Source organism: Copidosoma floridanum, unplaced genomic scaffold (genome assembly GCF_036245765.1).
Source record: "Copidosoma floridanum isolate Cflo_tuat_1 unplaced genomic scaffold, Cflo_Japanese_pri ptg000009l, whole genome shotgun sequence".
Taxonomy (NCBI): Eukaryota; Metazoa; Arthropoda; class Insecta; order Hymenoptera; family Encyrtidae; genus Copidosoma; species Copidosoma floridanum.
In genome coordinates, this window is record NW_028321886.1 from 7864292 (window position 1) to 7884351 (window position 20060).

A 20060-nucleotide genomic window follows, 5' to 3' on the forward strand; every position below is an offset into this window, starting at 1 on the left:
CGAGCCGCTGTGTGTATTTAATTGGAAATATGCGCACATTCTTCACTTGAAATGAAACTGAAAACTTTTTTTTTTTTTTTACCCCAAATTGAAACGTACAATAATTATCAATAATAATTAATATGAATTAATTAACCAACGAGAGTGGATGAGTAAACGTAGAAATTAATATGGGTACACGAAAGCGTATAATATTATTGGATTTTCTTACGAGTATACATTAAACGAAAAATTTTATTTGTTCGAAACAATACAAGTGCCGAATTTGGTTACAATACCTATAAAAATAGTTAACCTTTCTCAACCCCCTGCACGCTATTGATGCGATTACTAAAAACTCCCATCTCCTCTCATGGCTCATTTCTTGTAATCTATAAAAAAAAAAACTCTGATCCCAAAAAAATCAAAAAGGAGAATCGGCGTACAATACCCTTACTAAAAAAAAACAAAAACGTGAAAGATTATTTAGTTTTCCCCGCATGCACGTTTATAAATATATATATGTATATTTTTTTTAATTGAGAAAACCCAAAAATCGAACAGAATTATTTTCCCAGAAAAGAAAAACAACACATGGACCCACGAGAAACAAACCCCAACTCTCCCATACAGTCGCGCGGAGCTCAAATATTTACAGTCCGGGCGTTACAATAGCGGCGAAATTGCGCATAGCAGCGTTATTTGCGAGGCTACGGTAATTGTACAGGCGCGTTATTGCACGTGTACGTACAAACAACGAAAGAACACAAAAAAAAAAGGTCACGGGTTATTGCGCACTGGCAAATAAGAAAAAGCCAATGAACGAAGAGTTGCGGGGGAAAAAACCATTTTTTTTTTTTCTTTGCTCAACTCAAATCAAACAAAAGCGCCACACAGTGAAAAACAACCCTTAACTCGCGCTCTATATCGCGCGTACACCTCAAAGTCCGAAAGAAGAACTTTTTTTTTTCTCTCATCACCACGTAGGTATAAATGTGAAGGCGTACGCAGATAACGTAGAAAAAAAAAAAAAAAAGAAAGCAGGAGGTAGCCGATGAGAAGGCGATTGGCGGTGGCTGCTGCGTAAAGTTAGAGACTCTCGCACACTACTCCTGTGGGAAGGGTAGTAGTTGTGTATATCTACACCCTGCAGCTGAAGGAAGAAGGGGGGGTTTGGCCGCCCGTCGAACCCTACCACCCTACCGATGTATGTATATATACGTATGCGCGCGCCAGTCGCCTAGAGGGAGGGGGTTGAAAGTCACGTATTATATACACGGATACGCGGCACACGGTGGTATAGTCCCGTTGCAGTCGCGCGCCCGGCGCGCCTCCTCCCGTCAGTCTCGCGCGGACTACCGAGTCCAACGCACCACGGTCCTCGTACTTGCTCACCAGCTCGCCACGCTCCCTCGGTGCACACTTTGTCTCTGTATCCTATGCCCTGTCGCGCGTACGTGTAAGTTACGCCGCCCACATCCCTCGCTCCGAACGAACTCTGTTGACGTTGTTGTGCGGTTGGACGATTTTTTTTTTAATTTAAACTCACACCGGCTTGACGATACGTACAAAAAGGTGCTCGAAGATAAACATCAGGAGCATATATGCCGGTTGTCGTTTATCTGTTTTCCACGAGTGCACGCGAGAAACGCCTATGTATGATCTAATCCAATATCCCTTATACTTGCGAGGCTCGGGAACATAAAAGGGAGTCGGCTCGTACGTGGCGCAAGTGAACGAGCATCGAGCAAAAAGGATTAGCCGGGTGTACGTTCGTAACCATCGCTAATCCCGCTGAGAGGATCGGACACGGAAAAAGGGGAGTTTTGGAAGAGAGAGAGAGAGAGAGGAATCAGCGTGACACAAGCTTTGCGGCGCGATAACGCGGCAGGGGGGGGAAACGAGGAGGAGGAGGAGGGTATAACCACCGGACAGCAGGATGTTAACGCCCGGAGATACCCGCACCGACACGGGGAACGAGCTCAGGGCGCGTGGTACGAGAGCGCGGTTGTCCGTCAGCGCGTCGACGTGATCGTTGAACTCTTTTTTTTTTTCTTTTTTTTTTTTTTTTTTACTTTCCTCTTCGTTTTTCTTCTTCGACTCCTCCCTCTTTTTTGGTCCTATACCTGCGTCGTCTGTCACTGCTGGGGTCCTAGATGCCATCGGCCGGCGCGTAAACGTTTTCGAGTTCTATTTCAACGAGGAGCCTTGAATCACACCATGAAACTCGCCCTCGTCGCGCTGGTCGTTGTCTGCATGTCGGCGACGACGGCCAGTGGCAGTGGTAGCACAGTGCCAACAGTACCGGGAGCGCCTTCGCTCAGAGTGACGCAGCACTGCAGGTGGGAGTCACCACAGCAGCCGCAACAACAGCAGACGAGCGAGGGTAGTCTCGTGTGTCTCCAGAGGGAGCCGGCCCTTTTGCCGGCTCAGCGGGTCAACTTTAGCGAGATACCCGGCGACGCTTTGACGTCGCTAACTGTGGTGTGCCTCGACGGTGAGGATGACATTGGCGACGAGGGAGCCGAGCAGAAGAGATACCAGGCCAAGGAGGACAGGCGGAGTAGCTTGAGCATCGAGGAGCTCGGGCACCTCTGGCGTCTGAGGGCCGTCCGCGTGCTCGGCTGTAGGCTGGGTAAGCTCGCCGCGAGGGCGCTCACCGGACTGCGAGATCTCCGCAACTTGACCATCCGCACGGACGCCGGTCAGGTCAGCGCGGTCGACCCACGCCGCCAGCGGACCAAGCTGGCGCCCCTGGAACTCGAGGGCTCGGCTTTTGAAGCGGGGGCGCAGCTGGAGAAGCTCGACCTGTCCTTCAACAACGTCTGGCAGGTACCCAGGCACGTCTTTTGTCCGCTCGCCAATCTGGTCACGCTCAACCTGTCAAACAACCTCCTGGAGGATCTAGGTGAGCTTGACTTTGGCCAGTACAACCAGCAGGAGAGCAGAAAGCCCCGGAGACTGGACTACTCTCAGCAACAGCAGCAGGGATGCCCGTTGGACCTGCGCACCTTGGACGTGTCGCTGAACCGCGTGTCGACCCTGGGCTCCCGGGTCTTTTCGTCCCTGAGGCGATTGTCGGCGCTCAACCTGGCCGGCAACGGGATAGCCGTGGTCGCCGACGAGGCCTTCTACGGACTGCGTTCCCTGCGCAGCCTGGACCTCTCGGACAACAGGATCGTGGCCCTCCCGGCCGACGTCTTCCGGGATGCAGCCACGTCCCTCAAAGAACTCAAACTTCAGAACAACTCGCTGGCCGTGCTCGCGCCCAACCTCATGGCCAACATGCAACAGCTGGTCGCGCTCGACCTGTCGAGGAACGTGCTGACCAGCTCGGGGATGGACTCGGGCACGTTTGCCGGCCTCATCCGCCTGATCGTGCTCGACTTGTCCTTCAACCAGCTGACCCACGTAAACGAACTCATGTTCAAGGACCTGTACACCCTGCAAATCCTAAGTTTGAAATTCAACGAGCTGACAGACATACCAGCCGACACCTTCGCTCCTATGAGTAACCTGCACACGCTCGAGCTCTCGCACAACAGACTGAAGCGCTTGGACGCCCAGTCGCTCAATGGGCTGTTTGCCCTGTCCCTACTGGCGTTGAATTACAATCTCATCGAGGGCATACACCCCGACGCCTTCAAGAATTGTTCCAGCATCCAAGACCTCCAGTTGTCCGGGAACAGCCTGGACGTCGTTCCAGGTGCCCTTCGGGACATGGGTATCCTGAAGATGCTGGATCTCGGCGAGAACCGCATCTCGAGCCTGGAGAGGGCCAACTTTGAAGGTTTGAGCGGCCTGTACGGGCTCCGACTGATGAACAACGCAATCGGAAACGTGACGCGCGACGTACTGGCCGAAATGCCGGCCCTGCAGATACTCAACTTGGCCAAAAACAAGATCGAATACTTGGACCCTGTGGCGTTCCGCGGTAATCCGATGCTCCAGGCCATCAGACTCGACTCGAACCTCCTCTCGGACATAGACGGCGTGTTCGCTGGCATCACTAGTCTACTCTGGCTCAACGTGTCGGACAACACCATCGAAAAGTTCGACTACAACTACCTGCCGGCCCAACTCCAGTGGTTGGACGTTCACAAGAACGCCATAACCGATCTGGGCACAGCCAGCGCCGGGGCCTCGCGGCTGCAAACCCTCGACGCTTCCTTCAACCGGCTGACCAAACTGAGCCCCCGCTCGGTGCCCGACTCCATAGAACTGCTCTTCTTGAACGACAACCAGATAAGCGCCCTCGAGCCCCAAACTTTCGCCACCAAGCGCAATTTAACGCGCGTCGACCTCTACGCCAACCAGATAGTCCGCATGGAGCTGTCGGCCCTGCAACTGGAGCCCGTAGCTTCCGAGAGGCCACTGCCCGAGTTCTACATCGGCGGCAATCCCTTTGTCTGCGACTGCACGACCGAGTGGCTGCAACGCATCAACCATCTGGCTCTCCGCCAGCACCCACGGGTCATGGATCTCGAGGCGGTCTATTGCCGTCTGCCGTACGACCGCAAGCGATCCTTCGTGCCCCTGCTCGAGGCCAGGCCCTCGCAGTTCCTCTGCGTCTACGTGGCCCACTGCTTCGCCCTGTGCCACTGCTGCGACTTTGACGCGTGCGACTGCGAGATGACCTGCCCCAACAACTGCACCTGCTACCACGACGAGTCCTGGTCGGCCAACGTGGTCGACTGCTCGAGCGCGGGGTATAAAAAGCTGCCCGGCCGCGTGCCCATGGACGCGACCGAGCTCTACCTCGACGGCAACGACCTCGGCGAGCTGACCTCGCACTCGTTCATCGGCCGCAAGAACCTCGAGATCTTGTACGCCAACGACAGCAGCGTCACGTCCATTCGCAACTTCACCTTCAGCGGCCTGAAGCGGCTGGCCGTGCTGCACCTCGAGAACAACCGCATCGAGGCCCTCCATGGCATGGAACTCGCCCCGCTCGAGTCCCTCAGGGAGCTCTACTTGCAGCACAACCGGCTCGTCCACATCGATAACGCGACCTTCCAGCCGCTCCGCGGCCTCGAGATCTTGCGCCTCGACGGCAACCGGCTGACCAGCTTCGCCCTGTGGGAGCTGGGTCGCAACCCCTACCTCGTCGACATCAGCCTCGCGGGCAATCCCTGGCGCTGCGAGTGCGCCTACCTCGAGCTCGTCCACGAGTGGCTGGGCCCCAACAGGGACAAGGTCAATGATTGGAGTCGCGCCACGTGCAGCCTCGGCCTGCCCCTGCTGCAATTGGCCGCCAACGGGTCGACGTGTGCCGCCCTGAGCAGCGTCGGCTCGGTACTCTTCGAGACGAACCGACCGTTGTCCGAGCTCTACCTGCCGCTACTGCTGCTCCTGGCAACGTGTCTACTGCTGGGGGTCCTCGTGGCGGGGCTACTGTGCGCGGGACTCAAGCACCGCCGGGCCCTGAGGACTTGGGCGGTGAGCCGGTGCGGGTTGCGCGCCTGTCACAAGACCGCGGCCTTCGAGGAGCGGGAGAAGCCGTTCGACGCGTACATCTCGTACTCGGCGGTGGACGAGGCGTTCGTGTCCCGGGTGCTGGTGCCCGGCTTGGAGACGAGTTACCGGCTGTGCCTGCACTACAGGGACCTCGGGGCCGGGGCGAGCGTGGCCGAGGCAGTGGCCGAGGCGGCCGACTCCTCGAAGCGGACCATACTCGTGCTGTCGCGCAACTTTTTGCACGGCGAGTGGTCGAGGTTCGAGTTCAAGGCCGCGCTGAGGGAGGCGCTCAAGGGCCGGGGCAGGAATGTCATTTTGCTACTCGTCGGGGGCGTGTGTCCGCGCGACCTGGACGGCGACCTGAAGAAACGAATCGCCGCCCACACCGTGCTCGTCTGGGGCGACAAGCTCTTTTGGCAGAAGTTGCGCTTCGCCATGCCTGAGGTGCCCCCCGTCCCGCCGATGCTCGAGAGGCCACCCTCGCTGCCCACGCCGCCGCCACCGCCCCAACACCTGTGGGCGTGAGACACGTGCAGACGGTGCACGAGGTATGAGTACAGATCTTTACTTTTTTTTTCTCTCTTACTTACACGCGCATCGTATTGCATGAAAACAGCGAGTACCCAAATTGCCATTTTTTACTCCAAACTCTGATTATATAAAAATATGACGTAACAGCAATAAACGTAAACAACATGAATTCGCGTGAATGAATACGAAAGAAAACAAATACGTAGAGTCGTACAAAAAAAAAAAAAAAAAAAAAAAAAAAAAAAAAAACTATAAATATTAAATTTTGATGAATCACAGCAAACATATAATATTAACCAAACACCCAAAACGAAACGAAACACCCCAGCGACAAAAACAAAGTTCCAACGATATTCGAAATAACAGCTCCTTCGGGTAAGGCATAGGCTCGCGGTAAAGCTGAAAAATTAATTTGATACTCCCCAACACATATATATTATTTACCCTTGAGCAAGTGCGTATCGAGCGAGCGACTATACAATTTGCAAGGTAATACGCTTTTATTGCGCGTCGTATACATAAAGCATGAGCCGCGCGGAGATTTCACTTTGACGAGATTACGCATTGTACTGCCAACGGGGACGAGACAGTGGGCGTCTTGGATGTTCTCTCTCTCTCTCTTGGGCGCACACACCAGCCAAACTCGACCAAACAAAACGCACGCGCGAGCAGAACGGAATGGCATCGCGGGGACACTTTACTGCTTTTGCCCGGCGTCTCCGCGCCGGCGGCGCTTTGTTGCCCAAAAAAAAAAAAAAACGCTCGGCCAAAGGGACGATTGTGTCTGTGTGTATGTAATATGTATATATAAAAAGGTCGGTCTGGCCCTTGAGCGGCTTGTGTTGACTTTTTCTCGAAAGCCAGCTTAATCAGGCCTGAGTATAAGGAATGCCTCGAGAGAGGGTGAAACCCGTGGCATTTTCCTTGAGCCTTTTCTCGGGAAAAGTGGAAAATTGAAGCAACGACGGAGGAAAGAAGGAGACCGGGGGGGGGCTATACAAAAAGCAGCCCGAGGGGGTGGAATCTGAAAAATTCACGGCAGGGATAATTGCGAAAAATCGAGCGAACGGAAGCGCGCGAAGAGCGCTGGTACGGATAGACATACACACACATCGAGCAAAGGAGAGAGAGAGGGGGGGGAGGGTACACGGGTACTTCATTAGCGAGGCTTCAACAATCGAAATATGAGACAATCGAATAAACGCCCGGAGGTAGGCGGTGTAGCAGCAGCAGTATCGTATCATCCCTCCGTAATGGCTCTCTCTCTCTCTCTCTTCACGTTCGTGCACGCAGCTATATAGATTCCCCGAAGCTAGAATTTCCATGAGCACGGAAGCGAGGTGATTTGGTATATATGCGAGCAATTCCGCGAAAATATTACGCTCACCAGTTCCCTGGAATTGAAAATACTTACGGTTGTATGGCTTTTCTTTTTTTCTCGCATTTGGGACAAAGGTTTTTTATTTTCCAAGGGGTGACAACCATTTCTTTGTTCCAACTTCATATTTTTGAAGTATATATGATTGCGGTAAAATAGTTTGCAGTTCCCAAAAGTAGGGCTCGACAGTGAAAATGTTTATGATTCCGGGAGGGGATGATTTTCCGTAGAATCTCTCCTGTAGTCACGGACAATCAAATAATCAAGGGGCGAAAGGGCAGAGAGAGGCGAACGAAAGATATATATATATACACGCCCTCGCGCGGACTTCATTACCGCATTCCTCGTCACATTTCTCGCCACGACATGCAGACGTCCTTAGCCATCTCGTCATCCTGTTTTTCCAAATAGTCACGCTCCTCGCGGAGACAAAAAAAAAGAGAAACAAATAGAGCGCGAGAGTCCCCCAAAGCTTTCTTCCCTCGAGCCCGAGCTTTTTCTTCCCTTTATCTCTACTTTTTTCTTTTTTCGCCTCCATGCCGTTTTGGACTTTGACGCGCCCAGCATCCATTGTTTGCGGTCCTTTCGATCGAAGCCCCACGCGCGCGGCTCGTTTGAATAGAGCTCGAGCTTTGTGTGTATGCACCATTCGCCAAAGAAACGCCCTGGCTTTTCAGCTGCACGAGGACAACTGTGCCTCATCATCACGGCTGGGCCACACGGGTCAATGGAAAAGCGCGTAAATAAATGGAATTTCATGAGGGCGTAATTAAAAAAGTCGTATTAATATAGCCGGGGCTCCTTTCTCGTCCGATACAATGGCCGCAAATGACGGAGCCGAGTTGTGCTGGTTGAAAATAAACGCCGTGCATGCCCACGGGCTCTCTGGAGAGCCACAGGCGAACAGGGAAAAACCATTACTGCCAGCAGTGGAAAAATAATGCCCAAAGCTAGTGAGCTCTGCTGCCCTTTTTTTTTTTTTCATTCGCCGACACCTTCTGAATTACCGCGGAGAAAATCGCTCCCCAAGTGGTCGCGAGGCGTCTTTAATTTAACGTTTCCTTTTTTTTACCTCCCACGGAGTCTTGGGAAAAAGAAGTGCCGCTGGCCGCGCTTGCGGCGGAGACGTGCGTTCATTAAAAATTCGCGACGGCGTCCTTACACGTGCGGTTTGAATAATGCGCCGAGGCGTTGAGTTTTTTTACGCGGGCTTGCGTGTATGTCTTTTTTTTTCATAATTTAACCAAGAAGAGCGAAAAACCATCGCACACGAGCTAAACTCATTATTTGCATCGCTGAATGCGTCCGGTTCGCGTTTACTGCAAGCTCGTTGGGGAAAAAACATGAAAAAAGAGATGTATGCGTACAATCGCAGGCGACGTAATTATGTATGGAAAACGTCGACTCTTAGCAAAGACGCGCGAGTCTCCGTAAAGGTTGAATCATCTCCCCCCCCCCAACTCCAGTATGTTTAAAATGATTTTTCGAGTTACAGCGTTGAGAAGGATTATCCTTAAAAGTCGTCGACCAAACGGTTTTTAAACATATAGGATACAAGAGCGTTTGCCTTGTTTGTAAAATCCTATTTCAAGATAAAAAATGCAAATCCATCTGATCCCGGTATTGTCAAAAATTCAGGGGTATCATTTCATCAATCAATTCGCCAGAGTAAGAAATGCAGCCAAGCTTTTTGTTGACGTTATGCTAACAATTGTTAATGAAAATCAAGTAATACCAAGAAAAAAAAAAAAACCAAACCGAATGCAGTTAAAATTTACTGCGCAGGTCTGACCGTACATTGATGTTACTACTTGTTTCGTTTGGTATCTTGATGACGCCTTTTTATTTCACGTTGCCACTTTGTTTCTCTGACGGATCGCACGGTCGAAACAAAAAAAGAATCGACCACCAGGAGAAAGAGACAAAAGAAAACAGCAGCGACCCACCGGATCAAACGAAGCGCATACTGCAAGCACACGGACAGTGAAAAACGTCCGTCCGCTTTGATCGGATCCCGAAAACAAGCCGATCGACATCGGCCCGCGCTAGTATCAACAAGTTGGCCGAGTGGCCGTTCAACGAAGCGCGGCGGAGGAAAAAGTCGACCATTAGTAGCCCGCCACCATCGACATAGGTATATGTACATTATACACCCACTGCAGTGCAAAAGGAAGATTGAGGGCAGAACGAGCTTTTACACGCCACGGACGAGGTGCCGAAGGATCTTGATGAAGTAAATGCCACTCGTCTCCCCCCCCCTCTCTCCCTTTGGTGAACTCTGATGGAATTATGATTGCTCTCCATCTCTTCCCGTAATTTATCAACAACTCGGTCGATTTACATACTATCTGGGACTCTATAAATTATATCTATTCGTTGTCTCGAAAGATATTTTTGAGGAACCACGGAAGAAATGCCTTTTTCGTTCTATTGCAGTAGAATTTTCCAAGCTCCGCTGAATAAAAGAGAAAGCCTGTGGTTTCCCGAAAATTATTCAAAGCCCGCGTAAACTCACGTAACCGGTTTACGTATGAAAATCAGAGCCAAGGAGCCGCTGCTCCGCGAAAAGAAGAAAATTGAAAGAGAGAGAGAGGCTCACACGTAGGGCGAAATCGCGGCTGCTCATCTCGAATGGAAAAAAAGGTAGGGGGGGATGATCGATATAGAGCGAAGCCAGTGGCTTTTGATTGACGCCGGGGTACCCCGGCAATATTAACTGGCGCGGAAACAAGAGCGCGGAGAGATTGGCTCCGTTCCGGCCCGTCTCTCTCATTTCCTCTGATACCCACTGCTCGCGTCAAAAGCGCGGACTCGGGAGAAGAGGAGCTTTTCCGTGGGCCTCCCTTGAGCTTTTTAAATTATTGGATTCCCTTCGACTCTCAAAACGGAATACTCGTTAGCCCCCCTTTGTAAGTACAGTGCGGGGTCGTCGCACCTTTTCCTCCTCCCCTTGTCTTAGCGTCAAGCCAATTTTTTTTTTTCCCCCTTTCCCGTCCGCAGGCACACACCGCGGGTATTAGGGAAAGTAAGTTTCTCCTTTCACACCACGGCGGTGCCGGCGTCCCTAATTTTCGCTCCCGCGCGATAATGATGATCTAACTACGTTCGGGACGGCAAAGTCGCGAGGGGACTTTACTCCTCCCCGTCTTACAGGTTCATCCCTTTTTTCTTCCAAAGATACCGAAGGGAAGAAACTTTTTTCTTTCCCCACCAGTATACATGTACACAGATCGTCTGTGTCTACCTAAAATATTTGTACGCCGAGGGTGCGTCGGCGAGGCTTTTACCGTTATATATACTGTTGTGTGTAGCGAGTAAGCATCTTACATTTTCGAGGCTCATCTGTGATTTTCTTTTCTCTACAAGCATTTTCATCTGCATCCCTTGATAAATTCGAAATACCCTAACGCCAGTACCGAGCGAATCCAAATGTGAAAATAATAATCAAGGATCGCAATAACCACCCGACTCTTTCATCGCACAGCTATATACCTATGAACAAAAAAAGAAAAAAAAAGAAATCAGTCGAGTCCGCACAGCCAATCGTCAAAGCTCCCCTTGAATCATCCTCGGCGGGGATTCGGCGTTTGCATATGATCCCACTCTCTGATAAATACGAAATTTTCATTAAAACCCGATAATTCCTCCCTCTATCGCGACCGAATACGAATGTACAACATATACATGTATAGACATCTCGGGGGGCGCACGAAAAGTCGCGGGATATAAATTAATCTTCGAATAAACGGGTGGCACTTTTCCGTCGTTGGGTACACATACAAATGTTATTTAACCCCGGCCGATTATTTCCGTTGGCCGAACGCGGCATATTATTTCATTAAAACAAAGCCCGAGGAGTCGAGCCTTATTCGTTTCATTTGAATTTTAATCAACCCCCCCTCCACACGCACGTCAAATCCTTTGCATATATTGTACACGTGACAAACAAAATGTCTCGTCCAATATATATACAATATAAATCCATGGGCGCGACCCTCGTGGAGGGTAATGATCCGCGCGCATCGAACGAGTTTCACTGCCATCATATATAGTACACGGAGTCGCTTGGCAAGCGTCGCAGGACATTAAAATTAACCAAAGGTATTAATTCCTTTTTCCCCCACCCCCTTCTTTTTATATCCCCCGGGCAAAGTTTCTGATTAATCGGGCGTACCTGACTCCCCTTCCTCGCCGGCTTCGCGCTTATTCTCCCTTTTTCCCTGCAAACTTAATGAAGAGCGGTAGCTGCAGTTACGGCGGTGTGTATGTACATAGCTCGGGACCGGGAGCGTTGAAAATTGCACGTTCGCCGCATTCATCCCTTTCCTTCTTCGGGCTCTTGTCGGCGGCTCGGGTGTATTTTTCCCTTCCGACGACGGCGCGATGAAAGATGAAAAGGAGCCTTAGCGGCGAGTAGGGCTGAGCTGGACCATCATATCTTTTGATTTGTAACGAAATGCTTAGAGTTGTTGGCTTCGCTGATGGCATGTTTTTCAAGGATTACGGCTTGATTATGCTCGTACTGTACAGTTCGATCGAGGCGATGCGAAAAATTTTTCCCCGGAATGACGAAAAATCATAAAAATTGAAACACATAATTAGAGAAAAGGAAGACGGAAAACGTAGACGTGGGGCCCCTTATCCTCCTTTCTTTCTTTCGAAAGGAAAAAAAAGAGAGAGAGAGAACTCGATATCCAACAAAGTCGTCGAACTCAACAATCTCGCGCTTCCGCGTATATATGTTATTGTACAGCGTGAAATAACGATCCCGACGCTCCGATCACGTAACAATAACTTCCGACGAATCTCACCATAATCGTTACGGAAGGAAGAAACGGCTGCCGACCTAAATCGACGACTGTGCGAGGCGTGGGAGGAAGGTAAAAAAAAAAAAAGAAGAAAAAAAAAAGAGGATGAGGAAGGACAAAGCATCTCTATATTTTATTTTCTTCTCCTTCGGAGCTACGGGGTGGCTGATGACTCTGCGCTCGTACGATCCGTAGTCACGTAACGGTACTGCGTCAATGTACGATCTCCGACCTAATTTCGAGCCGCTTTGTCTCCCCGTTCAACCCCCGTTTTGACGTTGTATAATGTAAACACACGCACACCACCGAGACTAAATAGATCTCGGAAAACAAAAGGGCCACTCGGGTATACACATGATACATGTATACGGAGGAGTGTTTTGGTATGAAAAAAAGGAGGAGGGGATCCAGGAAAATCGGCATTTAATGCTCTTTTAACGACCACTGGGCGACGTCGTCCTCTCTTCCCCCTCCACCCGCGCAATCCGTCCGAGCTTTTTCGCCCGGCGGCCGTGTCGCTCTTTTTCTCGTTCGCTCGTCTTCCCGGCCGGCCGGCGCTCCAGTTTCGCCGAGAGCCATTATATATATATACATACGGAGAGATGAAAAGAGCATATAAACGAGCGAGCTTGAGATGTACATCGGGATCCATATAACTCAGGACGATGCAAATGATGGGTGGTGCCGAGTGGATGATGGGGTTAGTTGTGACGAGCGGGCTACTCTCTGCTCGTTAATCTCTTCGCTCTTAATTTTCATCCTCGACGACTGTGTATTGAATTTTCCTATTGTGCTTTTTTTTTTTTTTTTTTTTTTTTTTTATTCCCCAATAGAGCAGTCTATGGTTAAAGCGTTGAATCAATGACGTGGACGTAAATTATCCGTGATTACGTGAAAGTGCCGGTTATTTTGGGCGAAAACGACAATGAAAGTTGTAAGACGGTGGGAAGGGACTTAATAAACTTGCAAAGCTCATTATACGCTCCATCTCGTGTATCTACTAGGAAGTTCGGTGCAGAGAGTTGTTACGTCGGCGGTGCTGCTGAAAATAAGTCATCGCGGCGTTTCTCTTGGATTTACATGCTGATACGCCCACTGCGGGTGATTTAAAAATTTTGCATGTATATATATAGTGTGTTTCGTATTTTGTCTGCACAAACCATACACACTCGTATCGGACAGTTAAAGTGACATTTATCATCGGTAGAAATAAAAATTTAATTTAAATTTCGTCCTATACCCAGTCGATGTCTCTTTAAATATGCGGCACGTGTTACTTTGACACCAAGCTAGTAAATCTTGTTGTACCTCGACTCTAAAAAATAGCAACAATATATTTTTTTTTTTTACAAATTGGCGACAAACGAGTGTATATAATAGTCTACAGATTTAGAAATAAAAATTGCGATGTAGTCTTTAACGTGTGACACACGACTTACGCACACGAGATTGTACCTACATGAAATTTGAAACGTAAAAAAAATAAAACATTTTCCAGTTCGCGCGTCCAATCATACGTCAATCCAAAACGCACCCACTCACAAACGTATTTAAAAAAAAAAATCCAAACGAGCAATTCGTACAACCAATTGCGCGTCGAGGCAAAAAATCAAACGAGCACGGTTGTGCACGGCACAAACGTTAATTAGAGCAATTAATTAATAAGCGCGATATCTCGAGTGGATCGGGCAAACAGCATCAAAAAAGAGAGAGGGAGAGGAAACGTAAAAAATGTCTCCCCCCACGTGTAGCGCGACAAAACGGGAATTTAATATTTGCAGTGAGTACCTGAAGTGTGTGTACGTTATACAGGATAAGAGTCGAACGGGGGGAGGGGGGGGGGTTAAGTTTAATCAACGGAATCGGTGCCAAGTGCTTTACGCCGTGGTACTCCGACTCGTCAAGAGTTGTGGTGACGCCAACGGTCGGGCTAAACGTATACACGCCCCGGTTTCTTTTTCCCCGTGACTTCCGCACTTTGCCCCCGAAATCAAGTAGACGTAATTAAGTTGCTTTCCCTTTGATCCCACACTCGCTGCTGGAAAGGCTCTCCCCGGAAAACATGTCCAATTTATCCACGCGGAGCTTACATTTTTTTAGATACAAGTACTTTGACCATGATCTCTTCGATAAACTTTGTTATTGCACAACCCATTTTCACTCCTTCACCAACTGACTGATACGCTACACGCGATACGTAACGCAATCCAACGCCGTGTATATATATTCATAATGCATCACCATGTATATGTACAGGTGTACCTCTCTCGCGTCGTTTATTCGCCATTAATCATTAACCCGTGCCTCGTGGTGGGTCTATACGTGTGTAAGTTTATTACACATCGCATAGCGCACTCTCGGTGCACCATCAGAAATGCGAGACAATTTAGTATCCCATTGTACGCTCGCGCAGTGCACCGTAGCGCCCATTGTAACCCAGCTTTCCCTCTTCCTCTATACCCCAAAAACAATGTACGTATGTACGTATATGTGCATGCGTCAAATCGCGCGTTTCACCATAGCTACATTTGACGTAATACGAACCACATTAACGCGGTAGGCGTATATTTGTGTATAGGTATATATGTGCACCCACCATCAGCTATATATATAGCTCGGGAAACTTTGTTAATTAGAGCGGCGAACTCGGTGAGGTGTACGCTATTATACATTAAGTACGCCCGTGTACGTATTCCAAAGCGCCCTTGCTCGAAACTATATGACGCGTGGCCGACTTTTAATATAGTCGTGGTGTGAATGTAATGGAGCGAAAACAAAAAATAGTTGAAAAAGCGCGTACGAGCTGCGAAACAAATTTGGCGAATTAAGCGTGGCCCGCTTGTTGTAACGGTGAATATATATACAGCATATAGGCAGTATAGTTTCGCGTTTTGCGACGGTGGGGGCTCCAAGCAATGTCGAGCGCACGTGCGGCCGGGATAGTTGGGTATACGAGGAGGAAGAAAAGTTGCGCATGGCTTCCCTGTTTGTTTGTTGCTCCCACCGATCGAACTGCTGCCACGCGTGCAAATTGATTTCGGTCCTTTTCGAGAAGAGAAAATTGACGAATATACAAGTCCATCGCATGTAACGCGGGAATTGGACGCGCAGCAAAAAAGTCTCGGGTCTATATATCAGATACCGGACAAAGAAATTCTGGTGTCTTCCCCGGTTATGCGAAACTGACGGACGTGCAAGTCTTGCTCCGACAAACGATTCCCCGGTGGCGCGTACATATAGCTCGACCCAACAAACAAATTCATCCCAAAGCTCGCTTTAACCCTCGACGCGTACGCAGCTTCCTCGCGATAACTTGCCACGCGAACGAGCACCAACGACTGATCTACTATATGGCGCACTTTGGCAATTGACCGACTATAAGTAACTTTGTACCCCATATATATAGGTGTGGTATTTCTCCGTTTCGAGGACGAGTTGTATTCTTGCGAGGGTGGGGGTGGGGGGGATGGCAAAGTTTTTCCCAAACTTGATTGTGCCGGCACAAAGGACTCCCGGAGGAGGAGGACGGAGTTTTCGGTGATGGGGGGCCACTTTCCTCCCTTCCTCGTGTACGCCCGGTGCTTTCAAGGATGAAAAAAAAAAACAAAAAAAAATATGTATTAAATCGCGCGCGTGTACTTTTGAATTTTCCGCGTGAAATATTTTCCTTTCCTCCGTACGCTAACGACCGCGTGTAAGCTCCGGCGAAATTGGCTGCTCGAAAAAATCGTGTTAAAATTTCCATACACCCATGAGTTTTAATAAAAAAAAAAAAAAAAAGAGAGTACCTCCCTCCCGCACTGCGGCATGTATATACTCGAGCACCCGCGTACGGACACTACCTCGTACGAGGTCACACGAAGATTTAAGGACCGAGTCCTTTTAACGCGTGCACGTACATCCCTTTTTCCCTATCGTATATCCTTGGCGTACTGGCTCTTTCGCGATTCGCGAGCATAAATTTGAGCCCACCAGCACCATCTTTGCTGTTTAAGCCGGCTCGCTTGGTGGCGTCTTCTCTCTGCGAAACGCGCATAAACATGCAGGCGCATGCCCGGCATCGAAAGTTAATAACACGTTTCCCAAAGGAGCATAGAGGAGCGAGGAAAGGAGGGAAGGATGTACGTATATGTGTATACACAGCGAAAGACGCGGGAGGGGGATGGAGGATGAGCGGAAAAAGCTTCTGGCTCCGGCGTTAAACTTTTACAGCAACGCCGAGGAATCTTTTCGCCGGGCGTGGTACGTGTGTAACCCACTACACGGATAGGGACCGACTTGCCGCCAGGGAATTCGACGATAGAACGGCTGGGCCCCGGTCTATAGTGTATTTACGTCGGTACCCATATATATATATATATATATATATATATACACCTTGCGTATATATAGTGTACTGCACTGCAGCAGGAAAGATAGCAGATAGCTGCCTGTCGGCGTTACGGCTCCTGATGCCCGTGCATGTACACGGATACATGTATATGTAGCTGACGCTGCAGCGATGGTTGTTGGAAAATTATGGCTTGGGACGGCGAAAAAGTTTTCCAAAGGCAGCCCCTCCCTTCCCCACTCGGTTGATTGACTCGTGAGATAGGCGCGTGGGTGCTGCTCGTGTATGGGGATGAAAATTTTGAGCGTGAGAAATAAAGGGGCTGCTGATAAAGGCTCGGATCGGAGGTGATGCTCTTTTTGAGGGTGTTTTTCATATACGCCTCCTTTTTTTTCCTTCGGTCCTCTTGTGCATTTTCGTGCAGCGTCTGTGCAAGCTTGGTGGGCGCGCTTTTACACGTTTCATATGCTACGGTTTTGTGGGGGTTTTTGTGTGCTGCTGCTGCTTTTTTTTTTCAATTTCATTCGGCTCTGCTTCTTTGTGAAAAAATGTAAATCACGATATGGCTGTGTTTATTGTTAGGTTTTTTTCGTGCGAAATGTTGATACCTTGTATGGCTACAACCGGGGTTTTTTTTTTTGTGGGGAGAGAAAAATAAAAAATTCCATTCACGAGTGTACTAAAGATCAGAGTACATTGCGTTTCGCTTTGATGAAAGAATTTATTGGGCGCAGCTTACGAGTTTTTGGCAGATGCATGTGGTCTGACAACCATAAATGTTCATACATACGAGTACAAAAGTATACCTTGTGTTTCCAACTGAATCAACAACAACGACTTGAACCCTCGCCCATGCCAGCAGAGCTCGTGACAAGAGAGTCCGTATCTAATTTTAGTCGTGCATGTAAAAAAACAACAACCGAAAGAAAAACCAAGTCAATTAAATCTATACGTCATTGCTCGAGCGAGAGAGAGAGAGGAAAAAAAGAGAAAAGATCCAATTTCACTTAGAGCGACACTTTCACCATCGGCAGGCTCGCATCGATGCTTCCTCTACACGTGCGATGGCGATGTAACGCACGAGTCAACGAACTAACGTAAAGGCACACCGAGACGGAAAAAGAGGAAAAAAACCATGGCTCTCCTTCTATACATTCACCAATAGATACACGGCGGAAGAGTGAATGTATATAGAAACTATGCACGAGGGAGGAAGAAAAAACGATAACACGTATACGATGTACAGATACGAAAGCTGCCGTGCGCAGTGACGAGGGGGTGTGTTCCCTTATATACACGGAGCGTCTGCCCTGTACACGCCTCGCGGTGGAGGAAAAATATCGATTAATTGATTACGTGCAGCCTGCGAGCCTATATATCGTGTGTACCATGGATGGGAAGAGATTTTTTTTTTTCGCACTCACCGGAAATTGCGGCAGACGCACACGCGCGCACAATCACAGAGAGAGAGAGCACCGAATCTTTATCAAGGGGAAGGGGAACAACGATTGGGGGACTGCTCGGTGCGATGCGCTTATTGGTTTGATGCCACGATATTAGGAGAGAATTAGAGGAGCCGAAGGGGAAGACAAAGCGATTTTGAACGTGAAGGGTCGGAAGAGAGGGCGAGCGTATACACCGGAGCTATCGGAGGGAGAGCCGTGCGCAATATGCTCGTCGCCTGGCTCGCTTTTAAAGGAGATGAGCCGAGAGAGTCTCGCCGCGTGGGGGGTCGTCGCTCTTCTGCCGCGCCCCTCACTTCCTTTTGCTCCTTTGTAACGCGTGTGGCTCTCTCACTCTTTTGCCCTTCCACGGCGAGCTCGGCAAATTTACCGTACCTTATACTCAATCTCTTCCCTCTTACTCCTCTTTTTTCCGCGACTTTTGTTACCGCTATCTATTTGCGCTACTCGATCTCTGTCTCCTCCCTCGGCGAAATCCCTTTTTCTCGCTCTACGCTCTCTCCTCCTTGCTTTTCTTGCGCGCGCGTGTGTGTATACACGATCCAGGGGTTTCGCGCCACCCGAGACGTGCCTGTAATTTTACGTCTGATACATTATTTGCGCGCCCTCCTAATGAGTTTGGGCTTTATTGAGAAAAACGAAAGTAGTCTGTACGTTTTTTTTTTTTTTTTTTTTTTTTTTTCTTTTCTTTGGCTTACATTTTAAAAGGACAATGTACAATTGAGTTGTTTTCATTGCCCCGCGTTGAATTTTCAAGTTGTTTGCACGGCTTTCGCGTGTATACGTACATACACATTGGGCGACATTGTTCGCCCGAGTGGCATTGTACGAATCTGCATTTACTCGCGAATCCTCTGCGGCGCATTACCCATTTCGGTCAATCAAGTTTAACTTTTTTATTGCGCGATGAAGGAAAGAAGAAAAAAAATGGGGTGGGGAGTGGAGGGATGAAAACCGCGCTTATCAAATTACGAGGCTCCGTACGCTTTGAATGTAAATATGGGGGAGAACTAGGTCAGACGTCAATTGCGCGATTCTACCCTCTCTGTCCCTCTCTACTTTACCGCGTTTCCTTCAATTTCTCTTCATTTGAACCTGCACTTTTTTTTTTTCATCCGGCGCTCATTGAACTCGTACAGCGAGGGAAAGAGACCTTTGTTCGCCTCCTCCTTTTCTCGAGTGCGTCTACGAAAAAACGCGGATAATCGACTAGTTTGTACGGGCGATTACAGTGCTCGCAATTACGAGGAAAGAAAGGGAAAGGGAGGGGGGGGGGAAATCAAATCTTTTCTCTCATCTTTGTTGTACGGCTCACACCCCTACCGTGGAAAACTTTCCAAACTCGCGTCTACACGTTAGTTGCACTCGAGAGGGAGAAAACTCCGGTATGACGTCGAAGGTGCCACTGAGAAATCGGGGCGACGTGAGCCTATACATATACACGTACACCGCATCGAATAAACCAGGCGGATGAGGGAGACAGGGAGGGTTAAGGAGCGAAGTTCGCGCTTATCCGGAGCTCTAATTTGCTAATGCGACAGTGCAGAGGTCCCGAGGAGCTCCGCGTGCTTCCCCGATGCTCGCGATTTTCCGGGACCATTGAGCGCGTGGCATACGTGCGACAGAGAAATTTCGGGATTTCGGGAAGCGCGAGGGGGAAGAGAAGCTGCGTGTAATGAGTTTTGCGTCTCTTTTGTGATGCAACCCCCGCGCCCTTGCGTCAATTAGGCCAAATTAGGCGGTGCACGTGTATACTACACGCGTGCTCAATTTTGGTGCCTGGGAGAAACTGCGCTGTAGGCGTGAATGGGTCCGGGGTATACGAAAGGACTCGCTCGACGTGGCCTTAGGAATGCGCCTTTCTGGTATTTCCGTACACCGTGTGTGTATACACTGGGGGTGTGGAATTTTTTTTCCCTGTCGCCTGTCGTACACATGCGCAGGGCGGCAAAAGGGGGAAGGGTGGGTCCAGAGCTTAATTTACGCTCGCGTGGGGCGATAAATTTTCGCGGGGGTTTTAATTTCCTCTTTCGAGCGATTACGGAGGTATTTCGTGTATATATATACGCGTATTAAGCAAAGGGTTGGCCGAAGGGCGTGCGACGGGGAATGCA

The 20060-nt window shown here is 49.3% G+C and overlaps 1 protein-coding gene across 2 annotated transcripts in view; it reads left to right on the forward strand.

Moving 5' to 3' along the window:
- The first annotated feature begins 1890 nt into the window (after positions 1–1890).
- Toll-6 (Toll-like receptor 6) overlaps positions 1891–20060 on the forward strand; it is a 48617-nt gene continuing 30447 nt past the window's right edge. For both annotated transcript variants that reach the window (XM_089589535.1, XM_014361253.2), the window contains exon 1: positions 1891–5984. In XM_089589535.1, the coding sequence (XP_089445661.1) occupies positions 2200–5961 (3762 nt within the window). In that variant the 5' untranslated portion in view covers positions 1891–2199 and the 3' untranslated portion in view covers positions 5962–5984. The remainder of the gene's footprint in view (positions 5985–20060) is intronic.